This window comes from Rousettus aegyptiacus, unplaced genomic scaffold (genome assembly GCF_014176215.1).
Source record: "Rousettus aegyptiacus isolate mRouAeg1 unplaced genomic scaffold, mRouAeg1.p scaffold_m13_p_9, whole genome shotgun sequence".
In the NCBI taxonomy this organism is placed as follows: Eukaryota; Metazoa; Chordata; class Mammalia; order Chiroptera; family Pteropodidae; genus Rousettus; species Rousettus aegyptiacus.
Window position 1 is genome coordinate 16258998 of NW_023416312.1, and position 26617 is coordinate 16285614.

Here is a 26617-nt window from a genome sequence, read left to right on the forward strand (position 1 = left end):
ATTATTTAATCCTAACAAAAATCTCATGAGATAGGTACCCATATTACAGGTAAGAAAGGTTACTTATCTAAGGACATGAATGGCACATAAATAGCAGAAGTAGAATTCAAATTCACACCTGAATTGAGAGCTCACTGTCTTAACCATTACTGTTTCTTGGCCATGTACTTCTAATAGTCCTCCATCTTACTCTAGGCCTGGCAGCAGACATACATACGAATCACACAGTCAGATTTCTCATCTCAAATATCACCATGTAAGCTACCCATTTCTGAAGCTGAGTGATGGCTCTACAGGGGTTCGTTATATTATTTTGCCTATTTTATGTATCTTTCAAATTCTCAATAATAAAAAATTAAAAATTACAACCCAGGGCAGCAATTTCACTAACTTCCCTTTTTTTCTTTTTCTAAGGAAGTCTCGTCAATAAAAGCTTTCATCTAAAATTTGGGGGGTTTTGTAGCACTAACCTATGCTACGTTAGTTCTCTACTTCCAACAACAAAAACAGGGCTTTATTTAGCAGGGGTTATCACACAGCAAGAGACTGCTAATCAAAGCTTATATGATTGGTTATGTTAGTGAAAATAACTTGTATGCTAAGAAAATGTTTTTATGCTCTACAAATACCTAAAGGACTCCAAAGTGCCCAACCACCAAAGGTGGTTTCCCATGAGTTACATTTTTCAGTATCTCCCCTCATCAGAGAATTCAATTGAGATGTCAAGTGAGAAAAACAGACTTACAGATAACAGAGAACAAACTGGTGATTGCCGGATGGGAAGGGGTATGGAGGACTGAGTGAAAAAAGAGAAGGAATGAAGGAGTATAAGTTAGAGTATAAATTGATAGTTACAAAAGTCACAGGGATGTAGAGTACAGCATAGAGGATATAGTCAATAATATTAAAATAACTATGCATAGTGCCAAGTGGGTACTACTAGACTAATCGGGGGAGTCACTTCGTAAATTGTCTAAATGTCTAACCACTGTACTGTACACATGAAACTTTATAATACCAAATGTCAACAGATTTCAAGTGGGAAATGAGGCAGAAATATTACCTCCCAGGTGTTTTCGTACCCTCCATTCTCACTTCTAATATCTACTATGCTTAGGAATTTAATCAATATTTTTCAAATTTTCAAAATGTCATTAAGCATGCACATTTCTCGATCTCAAAAATATCCACTGGTTCCCTATGACCAGTAAAATAAAGTTCAACTATGTCAACCTAGTGTTCAAGGTCTAAGCCCCACCCTCCCTATGCACATTAACCTGTTAAGACATCAGAAATCTCAGCTTAAGCTAGGGAACTGTAATTGCTGCCTCCTGAAGGGCTTGACTTCAAGCCTTCATTACCTCATGTCTGTTTCCCTTCTAAAATGCCTCCCCTTTCCTCTCTGCCTATACAGCAACACTACACTGTTTTAGGGCACTGGTTCCTCATCCTTTTTTCCTTCAATCTAAGAGAGCATAACTGCAGACATACTGTTTGCAAAAGGCCTGACATATATGCCCACTTCTTGAAACTTGTAAACTCAGAGAGAGATTAGATTATCCTTAGCTTACAAAGGGTAAGAAAATAAGGAATGGCTCCGTGGAAAAAGCAAAGATTGAGTTGAGCCCTAAAGAACAGACAGGATTTATACACACAGAGCTTTCAAAGGGCATTCCAGCAGCAGGAATGAGAGAGAGCAGAGAAGTGCACTGAGTATATACAGAGACTAGTTGATGTACGAGTTCTGTCATTAACTGCGAGCATATGGAGCACTTAGCCCACTATATTACAGTTATCTGTTGATGGATTTATTTCTTCCACTAGCAGGGTATACGCTAAACACCTAGCATCAGACCACAGCCGCAAACTGTAAAATATGCTCATTGACTGAATGTTAAAAGGTGAAACAACAGGTTGGATCGAAGAAAGCTTGTGATATCAGAAGATTTTAGAACTCATGAATATTAACCAACATATTAAAATATACTATCCCAATATTTTCATTAGAGCAGTTCCTGTTAGGACCATGCCAATACTGTTATTTTAGTTTCTACAATTACTTACACTTTACAAAATTGCTCTGTCTTAGAATAGTCTATAGTCAGTCAACACTCTCAAAATTCATACTGATCTCATATGTAGCTCATTCGAATTAATGTACTCCTGTGTTTGGAAAAATACATACGATATGCTTAGAAGAATATTTTGACAAAAAACAATTTATTATAAATGAGATGCTATAGCTTGATTATAATTGTCAGTATTTGAAAGTACTGATTGATGAGTCTCTGGAATTCACACGTGAAAAAAAAGCATCAAGTTATTTTTATGAGAACTACTGAAGGTACTTTAACAAAGAAAAAAAACTTGGCCAGAAGAAACAGAACTTAAAAACAAACGTCCTGGACAGCCAGTGTCCCCATGTAGCTTCCTAGCTACACATCCCAACGGACCACTTACCGTTGGGATCGAAGTGGTGCAGCTGACCCTTCTGAGCCGTCTCTGCATCAGGTCATGCTCCATACTGTTAACTTCAGCCTTCAACCGCTCTAGGGCCTCTTTCTCATGTTTCAATTGCTTTGCTAACCTCTCCATCCTTGCTCGCTGATGTAACAGCAAGGCTATAGCATTACAGATAAAGTCATTGCAGAGAATAACATTGAACAAGTAACCAGAAAATTTCTATACTCATTGCTAATATATAAAATCCCTGTCATCCAACTTAAATTGGCATTTACTCTCCTGTCTAATGCTATTCTGCCTCTATATCTGTTTTAATTTAGCTCTTGTAACTGCTGCCGAAATGACATCATTCTATCCATCCCTCTTGTTCTGTTGTCCTTAGTTTCCCTAAGATTTTTTTTAACTATATCTGCCTGTTTCTAACAGGTTCAACACAAGGCATATTCAATTACAATCATAATTATCTCCCTTCTTAGATACTAAAAGAGCACTAAATTCTCAAATATCCTGAAATAATCTGAACAGACTTTGAAAAAAACTATTCTCCCTTATGTTTAGTTTGTTGTAACGATGTTCTTCATTACTGCTCTTACTTCTTATGATGACATTTATAAAAGTGGAATCGGTAATGACCTAAAGGATATGATATTTATAAGTAGTGTATAAGTAATTTATATTGTATAAGTAATTTATATCCTTCAGGCCATCTTCTTCAGAAAAGATTCTAGTTTTCTCACCTAGATGAACTTTAGTCTACTATGTATGAATCTCTTTCCCACTCTGTACTTTGTATTTTTCATTCCAATTTTAGTATGTGCTGACAAAGTGAGCACTATACTTTTTATCTATATTTTTCCCCCAATAAATGTTCCTCAAAAAATAAGTCTTATTAGGTCACTGTTACATGCTTACATTTTCATATTTTAAAAGAAAGTCTATAGATGACTCTCAAGTACTGACCCTATTCTTAATAGCAATAGCTAAACAGCTAATATAAATTATTTTGAATAAGAGCCACCCCACCACAAAGATTAAATCTCTCTCATAAAAGGGCTAAAATTACCTTGGGTATAGGCATAGTCGTCTGATCCAGAACTGGAACTCCTCTGATATCTATGGCTTCCCTTTTCTCCCCCAGAGCCTGGTATCACTGAAATGGGCTGAATAGGCTCTGGGGCTGCGGAACGTTCTTCTTGGTCCACTAAATTTAAAAGATTTTCAGCCACTGCTCGGCCTACGGTAATTTTAAAAACTGTAGTTGGGTTTGGTATCACCAGAGGAGACGGTGATGGAGCGCATGAAGGTCCAGTAGGCTGTGTATATGTAATATACACAGGATTAACACTAAATGGAGGTTTTGGTTGACTGGATAGCCCTCTTGAAGGAGAATTTGAAGGTGGAGTAGTGGCTGTGTACAGTGAGTGCTGATTCCGTGGAGACGGCTGACTACCGATAGGTGAAGGACTCCTATTAATTGCTGTCCCAGGTCTTTGAGAGGGTTCAACTGTAATTTCTATCTTCTTCATGGATCCTTTGGGTAAGCTAGATGCTGTGTATGGGAGATAGGCTACTGAATGGCTTCCCTGCGTCTGATAGAGAGATCCTTGTTGATATGGATGGGGTGGAGTAGTTGAAGGGCTAGGTGGCATGAAGACGTGGGAACTCGGGTGGCCCAACTGGCAAGGCTGCACTTGATGCTGTGGAGAGCTGAAGGGTGAAGGACACTGAGAAGGAGGTGGCGAATGGTAAGCAGGTTGAGGGATCTGTTGTTGTTTGGGAGAATACTGAGAAGGTTGATAGTTCTGTTGATGTGTATAAATAGGTAAAGGACGTTGGCTATAATGAGGCACTGGGCCCTGTGGTGAGGACTGCCATGACGTATTCTGAGGAGTTTGTCTTCCTGATGAACTCTGAGATGCTGGTCTAATATAAATAGAACCAGGAGACCCATAGAGATTACTTGGAATTTGTGGAAGAATTTGTAAAGCTCTTGGTACAGTCTGTCCCGAAGGGAGGTTTTGGGATACTGTAACAGTAATTGGATTTGTACTATACCGAGGTATGTGCATGTATGAAGGAGGTGGCGGCTGTGGTGGTGAAGGCCCTTGCATAGCAGAAGGATTCATTCCTGTTTGCATGGAAGATGGCTGTTGAGGTGGCTGTGAAGGAGGAGTAGCTGCACTTCTGTTCTGTTCATTCATAAAAAATGGATTGTAATTGGGAGTAGCAGCCACAATAGCTGGAGCTGAGTGTGGTTCCTGAACTAAACATATCAGCTGTTTCCCTGCTGTATGCTGTGGATCGATATGTCCATCACTTGAGCTATGTACCAGTGTTCGACCACCATTAAGTTGTGCTCCGTCTCCTAGGTGGTAGCTACCAGGAGAATGGATACCCAGGTTAATATGCAGAAGGCGATTTCTGTTCATCCTGGTGTCATCAGGACTATGGTATTCCATATACAAGTATTTGCAACTCTCCTGGGAAAGGGCTCGGCAACAGGCTTCAAGATTATTGTTATTCTAGGGGAGGAAATGGTAAAATAACATTAGCAAAATGGAAGTCAAGCTTTGCCAGAGTAGTGCAAATATGATTGTCATAGAATAAGCAGAGAACACAGTAATTTAAACACAAAAAGCTTCATGGTTATCTATCCTGAAAAGGAGATATCTCCAGTGATTCATATTATTTTACAGACATTTAGCTCACATGACTAGTGCTACTGCTACTGCTACAGAAATGTACAGTACCTACTAATGAACATTGTGATTCAACCCCAACTTTCTGACTCCAAATCCAGGACTCATTTTATACTTGTTGCATCTCAACAAATTAAAATGTTGGGCTAATCTCGGATTCACCACAATTGCTGCAATATACAAGTATAAGTAATAGCCGTCATTAATATTTAAACTGATAAACATGAAAATAACCATGCTTTAGTTAGTTTTGAAAAGGCACTGAAACAACAAAAGCAGAAAATTATATTAGAATTCCTAGTTAAAACAATAAAAATTCTAACGCAGCCTTCACTTTTACAGTATATAACTTCAACTGTCTATCATTATGAAAGATTAAGCTAAACAAGTTTAAAAAGTCTAAGATGGTTCCATGACTTTGCCAAAGTTACAGTAATATAACATCAAAGCAGGTCTAAAATGCCTTAATGAAATTCATTCACTCTCATACAGCCTCAAGTTTTCACCTTACAAAAGAAAAGGTAAGCTTGGTAAACTTTCAAAATCATTTAAGGATTTGAATTTTTGAGTTCTACACACACAAAAAGGCAAATTGGCAGTAATCAAACTAGTAACAGGTTCACTCTTTTAAAAATTACAAAATATAAGGTAGTTTTCCATTAAAATACAGAATTCAGAACTATTTTATTACCTTAGAACGCTATTGATCATTGTCTTTGAAATCATCTATTAAATTTAATTATCCTGACCTCTATAGTTCATAAATATACATTACAGATGTGCACATATATACACGTGACCATATATTTTATTTATTTATTTATTTATTTATTAGATTTATTTTAAGGAAAAATACATTTTATATAAAAAAGAAACGCTACACTTCTGTGGAGGGGCAAATAAACCTAAACCTAAAGCAGGACATACAGTGCCACAGTTTTATAGATGGGAGAACTATTAGGGTTCATCCACTCCAACACAAATCATTTACAGATAAGGAAAGAGATGCCTGGGAAGTTATGTGGCTTGACAAGCACTTAACTAGTTAACTAGAGAGCTGTCTGGATTCTTGGTCTCCTGCCTTCCAGTGCTCTTTCCATCACAATAGGAATTTCAAGGGAGAGGATGTTAGGCCAAAAGTACATTACCATACTGAAAGCTTTAGGAAGTAAAAGAAGATTCAGTCAAGCAAACATCTGCAAAATGAATTCTCAGGAATTTAAAGAATGGGCATTATCGAAACTCCATAGATAACTTTTATCCTTTTCCTTATATAAAATTTTTGAGACTCAAATAATTTAAAAATACTTTAAGTCATAGAAATAGAAATTTAAGAAATAATGAGAACTCGAATTTGTTTTTTTCTTATCTTTCTTGGAAATCATGCTGATCAAGGGAGAGAAGTTAGATATTAAGCAACTTTGCCAACTAGAAAATGTGAATGATGGAAAAAAATAGTATCTCCTTCAAGTGTTTTATAAACCTATGGATTAAGGAAAGAAAACTAGTGAGTTTTATTTGAAACCTAGACCTTTTGGAAGATGGCGGACTAGGTAAAAGCAGGGTTCGTCTTCTCCCAGGACTGCATTGAAATTACAACCAAATTATAAAATAATCACCTGAAGTGGAGAATCACCTAAAGTCCAGCTAATGATAACACCTACATCTGATAATATTTGAAACGTAAAGCAGTCATGGACACGTTATTCTCTGACATTTTTATTAATGATCCTGAAATTTCATGTTTTCTACACTGAATTAGGTAGCCTAATTAGCATTGTTGCAAAAAGGATCCAAATTCAAAATGATAAAATGTTGGACTTGTCAGCCTATTTGAAATACGTCTACAGGAACAAGGTGAGTAAATTTTCCTAAGAAAAATTTTAAACTACAAATAACAAGACATTTAAGTATTATCTTTACAGAAGTGTTTTTAAATACCACCAGAATAGATTCAAATGTCAATGTGACCTGCTAAAGTCTTAAAAAGAAAAAAAAGGATTAAAAATTTATCAGACAGTAAATTTGAAAAATAGTTAAAGACATCAAAATTGTTTAAAGAGGCCAGGATTTTTAGGAAGACATTTATGAACATGAACACTTGAAAAAAACCAAGACAAAAAAAGCATCATACTCCTAAAAAGTAATCCTGCAGAGAGGCTGAAAAACTTTTCTATGAAATGCAAACTACTGACTCTCATATTTTAATGCAAACAGAGGAACCTGCCGGACCCAGTAGGTGGTAAGTTCCATACCAATAAACTCTTAATCCCAGAGGAACAAAATAAAAAACTAAGGACAGTATAAGTTATCAACAAATGTTCACTGAGTTGAATTTACAGTTCCATTCATTCAGTCTAGTAAGATGAAGACACTAAGCCATGAAAAAAATACGAGTCATAAATAAAATTTAAAAAGGTCAGAGGTAGGTGGGGCTGGCCTTAGGATAGGTGAAAGAAGGTGTCTGCTAGGAAGTGATTTTACACCAGAGCTTCCTATGTCTGGTTTTACTCCAGTGGGCAGAAATTCAGATAAGCAATATGTGTCAGAAAAAAAGACAAGCTGTAACACTAAAATCATAAGCCCAAAGGACTAGACCTCGTAGAAGAGCTTGCAAACAAAGGAAGCACCTCTGGTACCACCTTTGTTCTGTGAATCTCTCTACTTGTAATGAACCTCAACTATATATAGGCTTAGGCTATATCCTGAGCTGGTCACACTACAGTGAGGAGGAGGATGCATATTATATAGTAAGGTAGAGTTTGAACTGATTGCGTGAGGAGGTCCAGGAGGCCAGGATAGAAGTGCTGTTCCCAAAAGTCAACTAAATAAGGAAATGCTTTAACCCCAAACACACTGAGATCCCATGAAGGATGATGCAAAACTCAATAAAGGGCAGGCGAGGCCTGTTTCTCTGTTGCTCCTTGAGTGGGAAGATACATTCTCTATGAGAGAAGATTTATTTCAATAGAAGACAACTAAAGAAATATAAATAAAGTGGCCTTATACTTAAAATTAGGCATATATATAGTAAGCATTTACTAAGCAGAAAAACAGTAAGAAAGGGAGTGGACTCTACAAACTTTTAAAAATAGTCTCTAAAGTATATAATCTAAGAAGTTATAGTGATAAATTTGAGATTCCAAACTCAAATTCTAAGGATTTAGGGACTAATAACACACCCAAAACAATTTAAGTGAAATGTGAGAATTTTTTCCCCTTTTTGCTACATTTACTTTTTTCTCTAAATCGGTGGTTCTCCAGAGGGTAGATTTTGCCTTCCATGGGACATAAGGCACTGTCTGGAGATATTTTTAGCTGTCACAAGTGTGGAGATGCTATTGACATCTAGTAGGTGGAGGCCAGGGATACTGCTAAACACCCTATAATGCCCAAGGCAGACCCCCACACAACAGATTATCTAGCCCAAAATGTTGATAGCGCCAAGGTTGAGAAATCCTGCTCTAAACATCACCCCTTCTCCCATACACAAGAAAATTTAACCGAGTTCTAATTACCACAACACAAAGCTAGCTCTAATAAGGAAAACTGTAAGTTAATTTAGTATCAGTGTGATCGGTGGATAATCTACCTGTAACATGCACTGAGACACCACACCCTCTGGAATCTCAGGGAAACGTTGTCGGAGGTCATGGAGAACCTGCATGTCAAGCTGTGGACTGCTTTGCGCCATGCCAGAGCAAATGGTGGTCAAGTTTCTCTTAGGAAATGGATGCTAACCGGCCTTCCAATAGTAATAATCTTCCAACACCACAGTCATTTTCTATTAAAAGAAATTAAAGTATGGTTAAATTTAATTACATATTTCACTTGATTCAAATAGAAACTATTACTCTATTAAAATGGAGAGACCTAAAATAAGAATACCCAATTCCAAAGTTGGAAAATTGACAAATTCAACTTAGCCAGACTTTTCTGATATAATATAGCCAATCACCGGTTTAGAAACAAAAAAACCTTCGGTTTTATTTTAGTGCTTAAAAAAATAAACCACTAGATTAAAAATACAGAGTTTATTATTTGACAACCATTTTTTTCTAGCTCTGAGAAATTCTGCTTATGTATAATCACTCATGTTTTCCCAAGGGTTGTCACACCACTCCTCTAAAGCAGAGCAATTACTTTGATATCAAATAATAAAATAAGGAAACAAGGACTTGATAACACTACTAATAAAAGCACATTTATCCCGTTTGTCTTTACATTCTCCCCGTACTTTGGAGCCAAAAGGTTTTAATTTGAAGTCTGAATATAGGAAACCCAATGTCTAAATGAAACAACTGGGCAAACAAAAAGGGAAATGTGGAATCCTTTGTTTTCAAAGATGCCGGTGGACCATCACTAGCCAGACCTGCCTACCTAGGTTTTTAGTTCTGATGCCATTGGCACAGGTGCTAAGATGGCAGGATGTGGGAGTACAGTTTGAGCAGAAAAAACTGTTTGAGCAGAGGAAACTGACCCCCAATCTTACTGGCGCTAATCGAGTTAAGTACTCATGTAAATAAGGCAACTAGTGCGGTATAATTAATGAAATCATAAATCAACTGACAGCATCAAGGATTGATTAACCAATCCACTTTTTGATCCACATCTCCCATTTTTTTAAAAGGGGGGAAAAACATACAGCATATTACCATACCATCTCATAGTATTTTTGCTGCGTTCACTCACTCACTATATGGTCAAATATTTTTACGAATAAGAAGCAAATACCCACATCTTCACAGGATGTGTGGAAACCATGATTATTAGATACAGGTGTAAAGCACACATAGAAGGGAGGGTCATATTTCTTGCAAATAGGTCCCGGAACTTTAAATCATATCATTACTTGGGGCAACATAGAGTACAGAGACTATTTTTTAAACAAAAGGTATTTAAGGAAAATATTGAATTACTCCTTCTGGTTTCTAATTAAACAAATAAATAAATACCATGCAATCTCTAATTTGACTTTTATATAGACACAGAATTTCATTTTGCATACAATCTGCTGACTTTTTATTGGGCATCTAGCTGTTTCTCTTCTTCCTTCCAAGCCAACATTGCCAAGAATTATGTATTCTGTTGTCTACAGGGTGGCCACAGAGCCCCTATGTATAAAACTCATGCTTAACCACAGGGAAAAAGAGCTAGTAGGCGCTGCTGTAATGACTTCCAACCATCAACACAGAAGATGTCTAAGGGACATGAGGAAAAAGTAAAATGTGGGTCAAGAATACAGATAACTTCCAATGTGCACGTTTATGGGCCTTTGGGCTACCCTGTACTATTCTGCTCCCCACAGTTTATTCCTCAGTCTGCTCTATCTGGTTCATCTGTGTTCCACAGAAACATTCTGGGCTGCTAAATCCAGATGATATATCTTCTGGTCCCTATGCCCCTTGACCTCTGAAGCATCTGACACTACTAATTGTTTTTTCAGCCTCTGTGACATCATACTAGCCTGGTTTCTTCCCATCTCTTTTCACATTGTTTCCCTGAGTTTTGCCCTAAACTGCCTCTTCTCATTTTATTTCATTTTGCCCAGTGATCACACCCATTACTAAGGTTTCAATAAGAGTTAAAGGCTGATTATTCCCAAACTGGTACCTTAAACATCATACTCTCTCCAAGACTCCAGCTAACTGACTACACAGCACCATATGGATATGCCTGACGATATCAGTATGTCCAAAAAGGAGCTCCTTATCACACAACCCTTCCCCAAATGCTCTTTGTTCTCTTCGTGAATACGACCAGTTAACAAAACTAGAAACCAGGGTGTGATCCCTGACTTCCCATTCTCACACAACCAACTGAACAGTGTGAAATTAAGGGGGTCATGGTTTGTACCTGGGTTCTGCCATTTAGTAGTCTCTAAGAAAGATAATCTTTACCTCTGAAGCTTCATCTGTAAAATAAAAATAATAATAGGGCTGTAGAAGAATTTAAATGGCAATCATAAGTCAGGAAGCATAAGTTACTATTATTCAGGGCATGTCTAAATATTGTTCTCTTCAGCTTCCTGCAGCTCTCCCTGCCCCAGTCTTGCCTTTCTTCATGTCACAGCCAGATTATTTGTTTTCTAAGATGCAAATCTGATCCTATTTCCTATACTCTGTATCACAATCAAACAGAGCCATGTGTGATCCTTTGCATGGGTGTTCGTCCTGTGCCACCTTTACTCAGGGCATTAGCCCATGATCTTGTATTTGCCAGAGACACTTTTCTATCTTCCTCCCTCCTCCCTGCTTCTCCCAATATTGATCCCATATAGATCCCATATTATATTGGTATTGATGGCACCTCCTACTGACACCAGCACCATCGTGCCTTAGTCCTACTGCCATGTCTCTCCTCCTACATTGGGCTAGAGGGCCCTCTGCAATGCTACCACAGGAAGACCAAACACTTATACTTAAGCCACCTGTATATCTTAAGATCTCTCATACAAAACTATAGTTCTACCTAGAATGTGCTGTTACGCCAGAGTGAGGAAGTATTTAAAAGATGATGGGAGCTTGTCATAAGGACCTGTGTGAGTCAGCTTGAGGAGGCTCCTACTGGCCAAATATGTGCAAATTTGAGCACCTAAATAATTAAGGACACTAATGAATTATAGGCCTGTAGAAAAAAAGGAACTCATGAGTCCACATCAAAAATAGTTAAATACACACATACATAAATGGAGAAGGGAGGACTTTTGCTCATAGTAGAATCCAACTAGTAAACAAGCAAGGAGTGCTGAAGCTGGAAATATCATCATTTTGCAGCCATTACCCAGACTGCTTCAAGTTAAGAATCAATGGATGTTAAATCTAGGGGGAAACCTGAATTAAGAACAGGATATATAGATGATCTTAAAGTGTTTCTCCGTCTACAGCCATGCCACTCTGAACGTGCCCGATCTCATCTGATCTCAGAAGCTAAGCAGGGTCGGGCCTGCTTAGTACTTGGATGGGAGACTACCTAGGAAGACCAAGTGCTGTAGGCGTTAAAAAAAAATAAAAAGAAGAAAAACAGTTTTCCCCCTTGAAACTAATAAGCAATTCTTTGGGGAGACTTTTTTTTTCTTAGTTTAAAGAGGGAAAATTTTAACTATATTGTAGATAAATCGAACATCTTGACTGATCAAAATTAACATCACCAATGAGGGACAGATGTACACCTCCAAATATGATACCCTGAGAACATATTGCTTTATAGTATTCCAGTCAGGAATGTATAACCTGAAACTAATCATGAATAAACAGACAAACCCAAAGTGAGAAATGTTCAGTTTAAAAAAAAACAGGGGGTGAGGATGAGATGTCTTCTTCAAAATGCCAATGCCATAAAAGACTAAGGCTGAAAAAACATGGATTAAAGTAGAGCCAGGACAACTAAAACCTAGACTAGATCCTCTACTAAATGGGGAAAACATCATAAAAGAAATGAATGAGTCAACTGACAAAGCTAAAATGTGGATGGTACATTAGGAAAGTATTCTCTATCAATGTTAAAATTTATTGAATTTACTAAGTTTACTGACTTGAACTGTGGTGTGTTTATGTGAGAATATCCCTATTTTTAGGAATCTGGCAATGAAGCATTTAAGGGTAAAGGGCATGATGCACACAACTTACTCCCAAATGATTCAGGGAAAAAGTATATAGCATGAACACGTGTGTATAGAGAGAAGCAACAAACTGCAAAGCAAATGGGGAAAAAATGTTAAAAATAGGTGAATCTGGGTAAAGGGTATACAGTGTTCTTTGTACTATTTTTATTCTTGCAACAGAATTTTGCAAACTCTCTAAGTTTGGAATTACTCCCAAATAAAAAGTCAAAACAAAAAGCAAACGGAAAGCCTATAGTCTTATTCAGGGGCTATGCCTTGTTCAGCACATTTCCAGAGCCTGACACCTAGTACCTGCTCACACATTTGTTAAATAACAAAGAATCCATTTTACTGTACTAAAACAAACTAGCTAGTAAGATAAAATGTGTGTGTGTGTGTGGATGGATGGATGGATGGATGGATGGATGGATGGATAGAGAGAGAGAGAGAGAGAGAGAGAGAGATAGATGAACCATGCCCCCTAGCCCCTGCACACTTTTATTGGGCAGGGAGGGATCACCCATGTGGAATGATTTGTGAATGCTTAGGGAAAAAGAAAAACAGGTTAGGCTACTCAATCGATGTGTATATTTTTTCTAGTTTCCCCCTTTAAAAACACCCAAATCTGAAATGCTAAGAATCTACCAGCTTAACAATCTGGGCTTTAATTTAAAATGTGAAAAGTCCTTAGTGTTAATTTTATTTTTTATCTGAAGCAGGGTTTGAATTATCTCCCTTTTTTACCAAAACAAGCATGATCTGCCATTTTACTAGTCACGGGAGTCCTAACAAGATAAGTTACCTTGCCAGAACACTAAAGCTTTAAGGCGGCACTGTCCAATAAAAATTCAAGTCACTTTAAATGTTCTAGTAGCCACAATAAGGTTTAAAAAAAAGTGAAATTTTAACATATTTCATTTAACCCAATATATTAAAAATACTATTGTTTTAACACACAATCAATATAAACATCATTTATCCCAGTATTCCTCAGTAACTTTCCTGAGGTCGTAACGCTCTCAGTTGCAGAGCTGGAACTCAAAACCCATGTGTGTGTGATTCTAAAATATGTGCTTCTTCTGCTATGTTCTACGTAAGTGTACGTGCTGACTGATACAAATTTTATGAAAATGGAAATTTTTGTCACAAAGAAACCTTTCAATTCTGACCAAATGCTTTATTTTCTGATTAATATCCTACATATAACACACCCTTGTGTTATGCCATGTTCCTAAATTTAAAAGGAAATTACAAAATGCTTCAGATTTGTGCATGTATCGCAAGCAAATTTTTCCAGTATCTTGCATCCAACCTTTATAAGAATATTTACTTTGTTGGGTGCTATGTAAATTGTTTAATATGCTATTATTTAATCCTATGAGATGGGTATTCATTATATATAAGAAAAGTTACTTATCAAAGGACATATGAGTGACACATAAAAAACATGTGATCAATATGAAAATCATTTATAAGCTAGCATATTTCTTCTCAATTCAGACTGGCCACATTTCAATGGCTCAGCAGCCACCTGTAGTTTGCTGTGATTACATTACTGGACAACATAGCTCTAAGGCTTTAGGATTTTTATTTAGATGACAGGCTAAAACCTAAGACAAACTGCTAGATTCCCTAATTCAGTATCTCCTTTGAGAGCATACAATTACCTAGGCACAGACTAAGTGTTCAAGGAATATTTGTTAGGTGAAATGAAAATAAGCGAAATTCATTGCATTTAATGATAGGAATGACAGTAGGTAAACAAATCTGCTTGTATTTACAGAAATGGTAACAGGAAATGATTTTTCTGTACTTGCAGGTCTAACCATATTCAGAAACACTTGATGACTATTTAATCATCAAGAGCTTCTGAAGCACCCAAAGGCTTAACTCGAGCTTTCCTACTGGCTTCAAAGAATGGTTTATTTATTTCCCAACCCTAATTTCAAGTCTTTAAAATATAAGGGTGATACAGTTGCCTTTTTATGAGAAGAAAGAAAAAGGGACAAGGGTAAACAACAATAAACATTTCTGTTGTCAAGAGCTTGGACTATGCATCCTTCAGAGCTCTTAGGAGCTACTAGCTCTCAGCTAGCTTTGTCAACCTTAAGACCATCAGGTGCTATGTAGGCCAAAGTTACCATTAATTTTATCACTATTAGTATCAGCTACCATTTACTGAACAACCCATGCCCTGAAAGGTAGCTATGATGATCTTTTTATAAATAAGTAAACAAAAGAGAATTGGCATATAGCAGCATCATGACTCAAATAACAAGCCTGCCTTCTCCAAAGTCTGTGTTCTTTCCACTATGTCATTGGCAGGTATCATATCAAAGACATTCGCAATAAAGTGATGATGTGTGCCCTTCTTTGGCTGGAGGAAAAGGCAGTAAACTCTCAATAGTTTATCATCCAAATAGGGGGTTACAGGTATGTGGGAGGTGCAAGATTGAGAAGGGAGGAATGAATCCTTGCACAAATAGCTGTTTTAGGACATACAAAGAAGCAGAGCTAAAAGGAAGAAACTGCCCCGTTTAAAAAAACAGTTATAAATACTTGCCTTTGAAAAAATATTAAAAACCATCTTTAAAATTAAAGCCAAGAACTTACACACCCACAAAGATGGCTACCATCTGAAAAGATGGTTGATAGTAGATCTACTTTCCACTATGAGTAGGATTCTGAATTGATTAAAAGATGTCTTCTCCTTAAGGGATTGTTTGTAATCTTAATAGTGGTTAGCAGTCGGCCCTATACATTCACTCACATAGGCACTAACTGGCATGGAAAATCATTTAGTATTTCACAATGTGTTACACTCTCAAATTTAATTTCTTGATGATGATTAAATGTTAAAATACTTCTTTTAAAAAAGCAATTTCCTTTCTGTTCACTAGGAGGTTAAGCTAACAGATACTTTACAAATAGAAAATATTCCAGCCAATAAGATGAGCCGGTCTCCCTAAAATACACTTAAAAGTTTTACAGTAAAGTACTACATTGTATTTTGTATTTGATCCCACAGAATACAACTAAAATGAGGCATTGTTATGTAGTATCCTACAGATTTGGATATGATGCAACTCAAAACACAATCTATTCCTGTCCATATACAGTTGACCCTTGAACTACACAGGTTTGAATTGTGCAAGACCACTTACGCAGATTTTTTTCAGTAAACATACAGTTGGCCTTCCATATCTCCAGGTTTTACGTCTGCAAATTCAACCGTGAGTCAAAAACAGTTTTTTTGTTTTTTATTTTTTTATCTTTGACTGGGAATGTGGACTGTATGCACTGTTCAATGCCATTTCATATAAGAGACTAAGCATCTGCAGGTTTTGGTATCTGGGGGAGGGGTCCCTGGAACCAATCCCCCAAAGATACTGAGGGACAACTGCTGCAATTAAGTTTTTGGAGAGTCAAAAGTTATACATGGATATTTGACTTCATGGGGGTTGGCATCCCTAAACCCCTGCGTTGTTCAAGGGTCAACTGTATATCAATGTATGCAACAACTATGCAAAATACACGTGGACTTTGTCTCTTAACGGTATAATGGGATGCTAGTTTTTTATACAATGTTAAAGTGATGAGTGATGAGATGATCTGACACCTTAAAATCAGGCAGAGGACTCAAGCAGAATCTAAATTGTACTGGCTAGGCTAAGATGTGACCAAACTCCTCAGACACCATTGAAATACCCCCACTAAAGCACAGATGGCCACAGCTGTGGATTGTGGAGCTGTGTTGGCAGTAACCCTAGATCAAGAAAGAACAGTGAAGGCATAAATCATAGTTCTGAAGCCGCAAAAATCAGGTTCTGTAGGGTAGAAAGCAGGATGAAGATGGCGGGGGGGTGGGGGGTCTGGGATGGTATGCTTAGCAGTGGAATCACTCTAAGGCTTCCTCTAGTGGTGCAGACACACACACACACCCCAAATTGGGGTGCTGGCACAAGGCACAGCAGCTGTGGGAATTTCTCCCAACAGAATCCCTTCTCTCAAACATAGGAAGCTGCCCCAGAGCTCTGCTCTGATGCCACAATTCTCCACGCTCTAGAAAATGACCTTGACACCTAGTGCTTTCTTTCCACAACCTGTTCTGTGCTCAGCAAATATGAACGGTGGTGTTATGGCCCTGACTATTTACCTTTGGCAGAATTTTAGCTCACTTCCAAAAATAATTGTTTCACAGATTATGAACCAATGGTTGTCAGACAAATCCAGCCCACCTATCTGCTCTGTTGATGTTAGAAAGAAAATGTTGTCACACTTTAAAATAGGGAATTTTTACATAAAAATTTGAGTATTTAGCTTTCCTCTGAAAAATAAGAAGCTCTAACAACAATAGACAACTGGCTGAAGCTGAGGTGTCATTCCCCGCTTTAGAAGGCACATACGCTCTCCAGCTTGCCTAGTTTCTACACTCCCTAGGGTGTCCCAGACACTGAGGCCTGGCCTGACTTCACTCATTGACATACTTGCTAGATCTGTGACCTCCAAAATGTGTTCAAAAAAGAGGTTTAAAGCCTCGTCTAGTGTGTCTCAATGGTATGCTTTGATGTGGTAGTTTGGGACACAATAATTCATCGTACAAGCCTGTTCCATGTGTCATGAGGTCTTTGGCACCCTGGCCTCTCCTGTAAAATCCCAGGAACACCCCCAAGCGACCCCTAGAGAGGCACAGTATCTTGGGCTGACAACCACTGTTAGCATGTTACCTTTGGTGAGGTGAGCATTTCCTAGGTTTGAAGAGGTAGCCTTGTCATGAGAAAACTTTTAAAATTAAAAATTAAAGGAATCATTTCCTTTTCTGATTGGTCTGGTCCAAATAATAATTGTTGATCGAAAACACGTATACTAGTATAAAACATTAGAACCTTCGCTCATTTTCTTGCTACTTTGCAGGTTTTGATTTTCGGTCATATTTACTGAGCCCTATCTATGTACCAGGCACTATGCTACATGCTTTATCTCATTTAATCACTACAATCATCCACATTTTATAAATGAGGAAATCGTAAGGCTCAGAGAGGATAAATAATTTGCCTGTTGGTCACATATTAGGAAGCAAAGCTAGGATACAGACATGAAGTCTATGCTTTAACCATTATTCTCTTGTACTGTTGGCTACATGGTCAAGATTTTGATGATGTCATAACTCTTAAAGACAGTGTAAAATTTAAACAAAAAACTGCTTTCAAAACATGAGAGTTTTTGTATCAGATTGTGGATTCTTCAAGGTAAACAGCAAGAAGAAGTGGCTGACGGAGCATAACACATGATCTTGTACTGGCACAGATAAGGGTTCCAATTTCAGGATTTTTCATGTGTATATATGAAGGTACTACTTCCAAGTAACAAGAGACAGTAACTTTCATATTCCTCTCTCTCCCTAAATAAACCTTACAAATAATTTCTAGAACAATCATCCTATAGGATTTTCATTACAGTCGAAACCATTCTGAAATTGTCACATATTTGCTGCATCTATCTTATATTCTGTTATATTCTCAAGAGATATTCATATAACAAGAATCATTTAAAGCAATCAATTTAAATGCAGCCCCCAGAAACAAACAGAAGCATATTCATACTAAATTTAAACTTAACATCCTTCGCCCCAAGTGAATATCTATTTGCCAGCTACTACCTATACAGGACTTTTCACATGTGCCACTCCCTGCCTTCTCCTACCAACCTCCTGCCAAAATAAAAGTAAAGGCACTTGGGACCGCCTTCCCAATTCTGAAGTTAGTAAAAAGGAGGTAAAATGTTAAAAAACAAACAAATGAAGCTTAATGAACCATAGTGGTATATGACAAAAGAAATGGGGACTCCTTAATTCTTATTAGAAAAAATTGGTTCAAATAAGAATATTGAGTTGTTGTTTGGGATAAAATGGTATATAAAAAATGGTATACAGAGAAATAAGGTTTCCTTTATAAAGTGACTTTAAAAATATCTCAAACATTCTGGAAAAAAGGCAAAACTATAGAGACAGTAAAAAGATGAGTGGTTGCAGGGGTTTGTGGGGAAGAAAGGAGGGGTCATAGGTGAAGCATAGGAGAATTTTTAGGGTGGTGAAATTATTCTGTATGATACTATAATAGTAGATACGTGACATTATGCACTTGTCAAACACATAGAAATTTATAACACAAAGAGTGAACCTTAAAGTATGCAGATTTTTAAAAATCTTGAAATGGAGATATGTACAAAACAATATCACCTAAGGGGATGGAGAAGAAGGTGCTGATTTAAATAACTTTGAAAATGAGTAGTCTATAAAGCTAAAGGCAAAAGGGGTACATAATAAACACTGTACTCTAGTTCTATCAAGTTAAGAAAACTGATATACATCAATACATGTATACTGGGACTGAACAAGTAAGTAAATGGATGGTGGTGAGTGGTGGCAGCCAGGCTTCTCACTGTTGAAGTGGGAGGTTACAGACAAGCAAGGGGAGAAGACCAGAATGATCCATGTGATAACAGATCAGAGTTAAGAGATATCAGTGTGAACTCATGTTTTAGCAGAGATTTATATATTGATATAAAACATATACATAGAAATATTTATAGATATGTATAAATATACAGATAGCACACACACAAGATTTCAGCTATAAGGGCTTAGAAGCAGCAACACTCAGTAGCAATGAGCACACCTAGCAACCTAAACCTTGACTTCCAATAGCATTCTCTAATAAAAGGAACCAGGGCTTTGTGGAGAGCTGTTGATTCTAGAACTGGAACAGGGGATATACAAGGATGAGTCTGGAAGTGCTCAAAAACAAAACGAAACAAAAAAAACTATGGTATGGAGGCATGTCAGTAACATAGGAACCCACCAAAAGTGCCCCAATGACCAAAGCTGGAAAAAGTTGAGCAATGAAATAAAGTAGTATTAGATTATGACCCGAAGTATGAAATAAAAGTTCATGAGCCCGTACTGATATAAATGACTGAATGAATGAGGGAGAAGAGATACAACTTCCCATGCAGAATTCCCACTAATTTATATACAACACCCTCAGGTGATGGAGCATAAATTCCCACTCCATAAGTGTATACAATATAGTGACTTCTTTCCAAATAGCATAGTACAGAAAGGAGTTTAAAAAAAAAAAAAAAAAAACTCAAGAGTAATGTTACTGTAGAAAAACCTGACAAACACCTTCTCAGGCAAATGACCAGTCAACATAAAGTGATAAATCACATTGACAGTATGCACTCTTGATATGTTGTGATAAGAATGTAAGAATGACACTTTACCTCTGTGGTCTTCCTCCCCAAAGCCCATAACCCCAATCTAATCATCAGAAAAACATCAGACAAATATCAATTGAGGGACAATCTACAAAATACCTGATCAGTTCTCCTCAAAACTGACAAGGTCATCAAAACAAGGGAAGTCTGAGAAATTGTCACAACTAAGAGATGCCTAAGGAGACATAATGTTAAATGTAATATGGTATCCTGGTGAGATCCTAAAACAGAAAAAATATATTAGGTAAAAACTAAAAAAAATCTGAATAAAGTATGCACTTTTGTAACAATGTTTCAATACTGGTTAATTTTGACAAATGTACCATGCTAATATAAGCTGTTAATAATAGAGGAAACTAGGTACAAGGTATATGGGAATTCCCTGTATTATCTTCTCTATTTTCCTGTAAAATTAGAGCTGTTCTAAAGAATAAAAATCTATGTAAAAACAATTTTTTTAAGTACCTCAAGATTGTTTATGAGCCTGGCACAGGAGTCTTACTCACATCTCCAGCTCTGAAAGCACCTTTTCAATAGTTTGGAATGGAAATCTGACAAAATGAGGAGATAGTTATCCTTTTGCTAACTTCTCAACTCAACATCGAAATGAAACATGACAAAAACTCAGAATTCTGGTGTCTTAAAGGAACAGCAGACAGAATGCTAGATAGACCACACCTTTAGGGCAGGTGGTTCTTTCCCAAGTATCATCACGAGCTGAATCTTCTTTTCCTGTAGGTCACAAATATCTTAAGTAATTAAATTCTATATTATTCCACAGAAGAAAGACCAAAAGACAGTCCACTGTTTGTTTTCTTAAGGCTTTTGCAGCATGCCTGGTTGTGACTCATCCCCGGGGCCCCCCATTCTACTTAGAAAAGAAATGATAAGGCCAGGCCTATCGAGCATGTATAAAATTTTCAACTGCACAGAAAAATAGCATACAACTTTTTAAAAATGATGACTATTACATAATTCCTTTCTGTTCCATTAAGAGCAATTTCTATATAGAATAGTAGTAGCCTTATTGGCTTATGTTGACAAATGAGCATTCTCTCTCGCCATCATTTAGAAACTATCTTCATTTCCAGTAAACTTAGTAATTCAATGTTAAATGATATTGGCTTATTATCAGAGCCATCATGCATACTAGTTTCTAATTAATCTCCTGATTCAACCTCTTCTTATAACCACAGCAAAGCTAAAATAACATATACTGTTTATACTGTACAATTTCAGCACTTTACCATACTTTTTATTTTTCAATTCCTCAGTTACTTTATCTTCAATATTACCCACAAAATGAATTTCAAGTACAAGCAAGTACAGTGCACTTAATATGAATGCTGTTTTTAAACCATGTGTAGTAGCTTTTTCCAATCTCCAATATGACAATGCAAAATCCATCCCACATTCATGTTAACCTTCTCCCATCAGCTTCAATCAGCACAGCTTTCTTCCCCTTCCTAAAGGCCTATAAAAGTCATTGTGTTTATTACCACTTTCAGCACTTGAAATGTTTATTAACTTTTTACTGCCCCCTAGGTTCTATTACTACAAATCTTAAGATAAAAAAAAAAACAATAACGCCTTGTGCACACTAAATACTTAGCAGAAACAAAAAATGCAGGGCTTTTAAATAATTGGAAAAATAATTTGCTCTGGTTGAGCTGTTCCAAGGTCTTTGTTGGGTCAGTTCTTATATGACATTATTTAAAAAGAAAGAACAACCTATTACTAAAATAAAGAGATTACTTAGAACAGTGCTTTTCAAATGGTAGGTTGTAACCTATTAGTGAATTATGTAATAAATTTAATGGGTAATGGCAGGTATTTAAGGGAAAAAAAAAGAAAACAAAATATTAGAGTGCCTCACGCATAGTAATAGTAAATACTGATTCAAAAAACTTGTCTGAGGGGTATGTGTGTATGTACTAGATCATGATTAAAATGTATTTCTTACTCTGAGAAATACTGACATGACCATGGTGAGGAATTCTAGGTTATATAAGAAAAATATTTAACACTTTTCCTTTTCACTTTTATCTAAATAGATGGCAATTTTCTAATTAAAGTGGAGTTTTTTTTTGAGAAACGTCTTGATATGAAAGCTGAAACAACTCTAATGTTATAATTTTTTTTGTGACTTTATTGGACGCTCTTGCTTTCTAAAAGATTTTTTTAAAAATGAGTTATCAGTCTCATTAACCTAAATATTCAAGGTCGCACACTGGAAGGACATGAAAGATCAACAAAAATACCATTTATATTCATTTATTTAGCAAATGTCTAGCCTAACAATGCTTCTGAATCCCTTTTTTATTCTTATTCAGTTAGTAAAATCTGAGCACTCAGTTTGGAGACACAGAAGACCTGTGCCCTCAAAGTGAGAGAAACACACAGATAGTTATTAATAGAGTGGGGTTAAGTCCCATAGTTAAGTTGTCAGAAAGAGAAACAATTAAGGTAAGACAAGGAAAAGGAGTACCAAGGAAAGTTTCATGAAAGAGATGACATTTAAGGTGGAGTGTAAAAAAAACAGCATTAAAAAATAAAAATAATAAAATTATAAAGCTGAAGGAACTGTACATATCATCTAACCCAATGATTCTCAACTGGGGACAATTTTACCCTACAAGGCACATCTGTCAATGTCTAGTGACATTTTTGATTGTCATACTGAGGAGGGGTGCTACTGGCATTTGGTGGGCATAGGCCAGGGAGGATGCTAAATATCCTATAGGGCACAGGATAACCCCTGACAACAAAGAATTATCTGGCCCAAATGTCAATAGTGCGAAGACTAAGAAACCCTGAACCCAACCTCAGTATAATAGCCTTGTTTTATACAAGAAGGTAACTAAAATCTAGAGGGATTTAAATACTTCCTAAAAAGCCAAGATGCTAACCTTGTTCAGTGTTTAAGTCACAACACACACCCGTGTATGTTGTTATACAAGGAAACAGGTGTTAAAAAGAGTGGGAACATCTTTATAAGGTGGCAAAACAAGCTATCTAAAAATCAAAGATAATACTGAATACTCTTTCTTATTTTGTTGCTTGGTCTTTTTTGATGCAGATCTAGCAATGGCTCAAAGCAAGAACTATGCTACAATAGGTTTAAAAAATTATACCCTGATTTCATGGTTCATAATACTAGATTTGTCATTTATACAACTCATTTATTGAACATGAATCTGAGAGTAAGAAAAATTACAATAAAAACTAGGAAGTTTGAAGATCAACATATGCATGCACACCCAGTAAGTAACTCCTTGGGGCAGGTCTTTCAAGCTCCACCAGCTTCACTCACCTTCTAATCCCCGCTTTTATATGCTGGGGAGCTTTCTAATAACAAATAAATTGTACAAACAACTTGCTTAGGGTCCTGATTTAGAGTCTAAATCTAAAAACATATAACCGCCTGGACATCTTCACGCTCTTAAATGCACAAAAGGGATGGGAGTGGGGGCGAAGGAGTGGAGGCGATATTAACAGCAACACGGATTAGTTTTCAAAATAGTTTTTTGTACTAATATAATTACAGGACTACAAAGACACATAGATATACACTCCTTACCTCCAATTTGTCAATTCAACTGATACTCTGTCCAGTGTGACAAGCAACAATTCACAATAAAAACCTTGAAGGCTGAAGATACTGTCCTAAAAAAGTGAAAGACCAAAAGTGGTAAGATTCAAACTGAAAGGTTAAAAGGAGACAGTGTGGGTCAGTGATAGAGTGTACAAATAAAAGGTCTCAAAAAAGCAAGCAGCCATCTGTACACCTTTACAACCTGAAATTACAGTGAATGAAGTTTTCGTTTGATAGATACCAGATTGCCTGAGTCACCCTTCTCCCTTCCCAGTCAGTCATCTCCAATGCCTAAGGCAGAGCTGGCAACAGCAGAGAGGACAGCCAGACCTTTTCTGAAGTTTTGGCTTCAGAGAAAGTTAGCAAGAGGAACTTTAGTTGCATCCCTGGCAAACCATCAGGGGTCCCTAGGGCTACCCATGATATATTTATTAGTCATTATATTTTAATGGGTTTGATTACAAAACTGCTGATGCCCTTAAATGGAATTTGGAAAGGTGAGCCCAGCGATCCAGAAGAAATTAGAGGTTAAACTGTATCTGATAGGTTGAGAGGGACAAAAGGAAAATCTCCCCCAACTTAAGGTTAGGAACCTGAAGGGCTGCACCTTAGACATTAAGAGTGAACCAGAAATTAATCAGGCCATACACTGACTGTAACTTGGCCTTGAGTCATCTTGTGGCTCAGAAAAATCTCGAAAGCTGAGTTTATACTAAGTAATCCTGGATTCCCTCAAGCAGATGCCAGTAAATGAATGAATGAATGAATGAATGAATGAATCCTTTCTAGAAGACAGCATCCTTGGTCTCAAATGATTTTGCAAACAATTTTTCAAATCTAACACCCAACATACAATTAAAGACAATCACACACATGAGAATAAGATAGAAAGCCATAGAAACAACAGACTCATGGAAACTCTATTAGAATTACCAAACATAGATTTTAAAATTATGTTTATATATTCAAGGAGATAGATGAACACCGAACTTAAAGATCTCAGCAATGAAGTAGAAACCATAAAAAGCGACATAGCAGATTTTTAAAAGCAAAGAGTAATTCTGCAACTGAATACAAAAACTGAAATTAAGATTTCGATGAACAGTTTTAACAGCCAATGGACACAGTTGAGACAGTAAATTAAAAAAACGAAGGAAAAAAGCTCAGAATGAAAAGAGGGTAAGAAACATGAGAGTATAGTGAGGAGATCTAACATCCAACCCAGTTAATTGGAATCCCAGAAGGAAAAGAGACAGTATAGGGCAGAAGCCATATTTGAATGGCTGGAATTTTCCAAAAATGATGAAAGATGTCAAACAAATTTAAGTCTCTCAATGAATTCCTACTGAAACCTGACAAAGAAAAACTTAAAAGCATCCCAAGAGGGGAAAATTATTTTCAAAGAAGCACAGTTAGCTTAATTCTCAACAACAAAAATGAAAGCTAAAAGACTTTATAATGGTATCTCTAAAGAACAGAAAGAAAAACTGCCAACCTAGTACTGTACTGCAGAGAAAATATCCATCAAGAATGAAAATGAGATTTCTCAGAAAAAAACACTAAGAAATCATAAAGCAAAAGAAAACTGACCCAAAATGGAAGGTTACAGATGCAAAAGGAATGAAGAATCATAATAACGTAAATAAGCATGTGAAAAACCTAATGGAACATTGGACTGTGTAAAATAATGTCTTATGGAATTTAAAATATGTACAGAAATTTATCTCTAAACGCATTAAGTTATATACATTAAATGCATAGAGCTTTTTGTAAAAACAAATATATAGAAAATTAAATTACAGGACAGCAGCATGTATGTCAGGAGGTGAGTAAACGGAACTAAGGTGTTTTTAATATTCTTATTTTGTTGCTATGAAAAATATCACTGGAATTTTAATAGGGGTTACACTGAATATGTAGATTGCTTTGGGCATTATGAACATTTTAACAATATTTTTCCAACCTATGAGCGCAAAGTATCATTCCATTTAGCTGCTTTCTTCAATTTCTTTCATCAACGTCTCATGATATTCAATATACAGGTCTTTGACTTCCTTGGTTAAATTTATTCCTAGGTATTTTATTCTTTTTGATGCAGTTGTAAATAGGATTTTCTTAATTTCTCTTTCTGACAGTTCAATATTAGTGTAAAGAAATGCAACAGATTTTTGAATATTGATTTTGTATCCTGAAACATTTACCAAATTTGTTTTTTAGTTCTTAACAGTTTTTTGTTTTGCCATTTGTGACAACATGGATGGACCTGGAAAGCATCATGCTAAGTGAAAAAGGAGAGAAAAACAAATACCATATGCTCTTATTATATGTGAAATCTAAAAACAAAAACAAGTTCGTAGGTACAGAGAACAGAATGGTGGTTGCTAGAGGTGGGGGTGAGAGAAATGGGTGAACTGTTTTTGTTTTAATTGAATAAAACATTTTTTAGAAAAGAAAGAACAGGTATATTCCTTAACTCGTTTTACAAGGCCACCAAAACCTAACAAAGACAGTATAAGAAAACAAAATAAAGGTCAATTTTACTCAAGAACAAAGATCCAAAAGGATCTTAAAAGGAAAATACAATAATGATCAAACTGGGTTTATTCCTGGAAAGCAAAGTTGATTTAGCATTAAGAAATCAATCAATATAATTTCATTCAAAGAACAACAGTAGGAAAAGCATTTGATAAAATCCAATATCACTCATGATATAAGCTCTTACCAAATCAAGAACAGAATGAAACTTCCTTAATCTAATAGAGTAGGAAAAAATTAAAGCAAATATCAAAGTTTTCTCTTTGAGAAAGAGAAAGAGATAATGGTACTCTCTATTACCACTTCTATTCGATATTATAATCTAAGTATTAGTCAAGCACAGTAAGAAAAAAAAGTAAAACCATTTGAAAGAACAAAAAGACTGAAGATTAATCACTAAAAGTAAACATTTAACACAATTGCTAGATACAAGATTGATATACA

General features: G+C 36.4%; 1 protein-coding gene, 1 long non-coding RNA gene and 1 pseudogene across 13 annotated transcripts in view; 2 read left to right on the forward strand and 1 right to left on the reverse strand.

The window, feature by feature from the left end:
• The window catches only part of LOC118607791, a 221594-nt gene that overhangs the window by 51915 nt on the left and 143062 nt on the right, over window positions 1–26617 (forward strand). The gene's annotated exons all lie outside the window — the stretch shown is intronic.
• Window positions 1–26617, reverse strand: part of TAB3 (TGF-beta activated kinase 1 (MAP3K7) binding protein 3) — a 56252-nt gene that overhangs the window by 19318 nt on the left and 10317 nt on the right. For 5 of the 9 annotated variants that reach the window (XM_036226699.1, XM_036226701.1, XM_036226695.1 and 2 more), the window contains exons 2-4: window positions 8755–8946; window positions 3527–4985; window positions 2461–2621 (exon numbers count right to left, since the gene is read on the reverse strand). In XM_036226699.1, the coding sequence (XP_036082592.1) occupies window positions 2461–2621; window positions 3527–4985; window positions 8755–8856 (1722 nt within the window). In that variant the 5' untranslated portion in view covers window positions 8857–8946. Of the gene's footprint in view, window positions 1–2460; window positions 2622–3526; window positions 4986–8754; window positions 8947–11018; window positions 11077–23623; window positions 25781–26617 lie in introns of those variants that run through there. The other 4 variants (XM_036226698.1, XM_036226696.1, XM_036226697.1 and 1 more) reach the window with 3 other exon arrangements.
• LOC118608196 lies at window positions 12041–12159 on the forward strand (annotated as a pseudogene).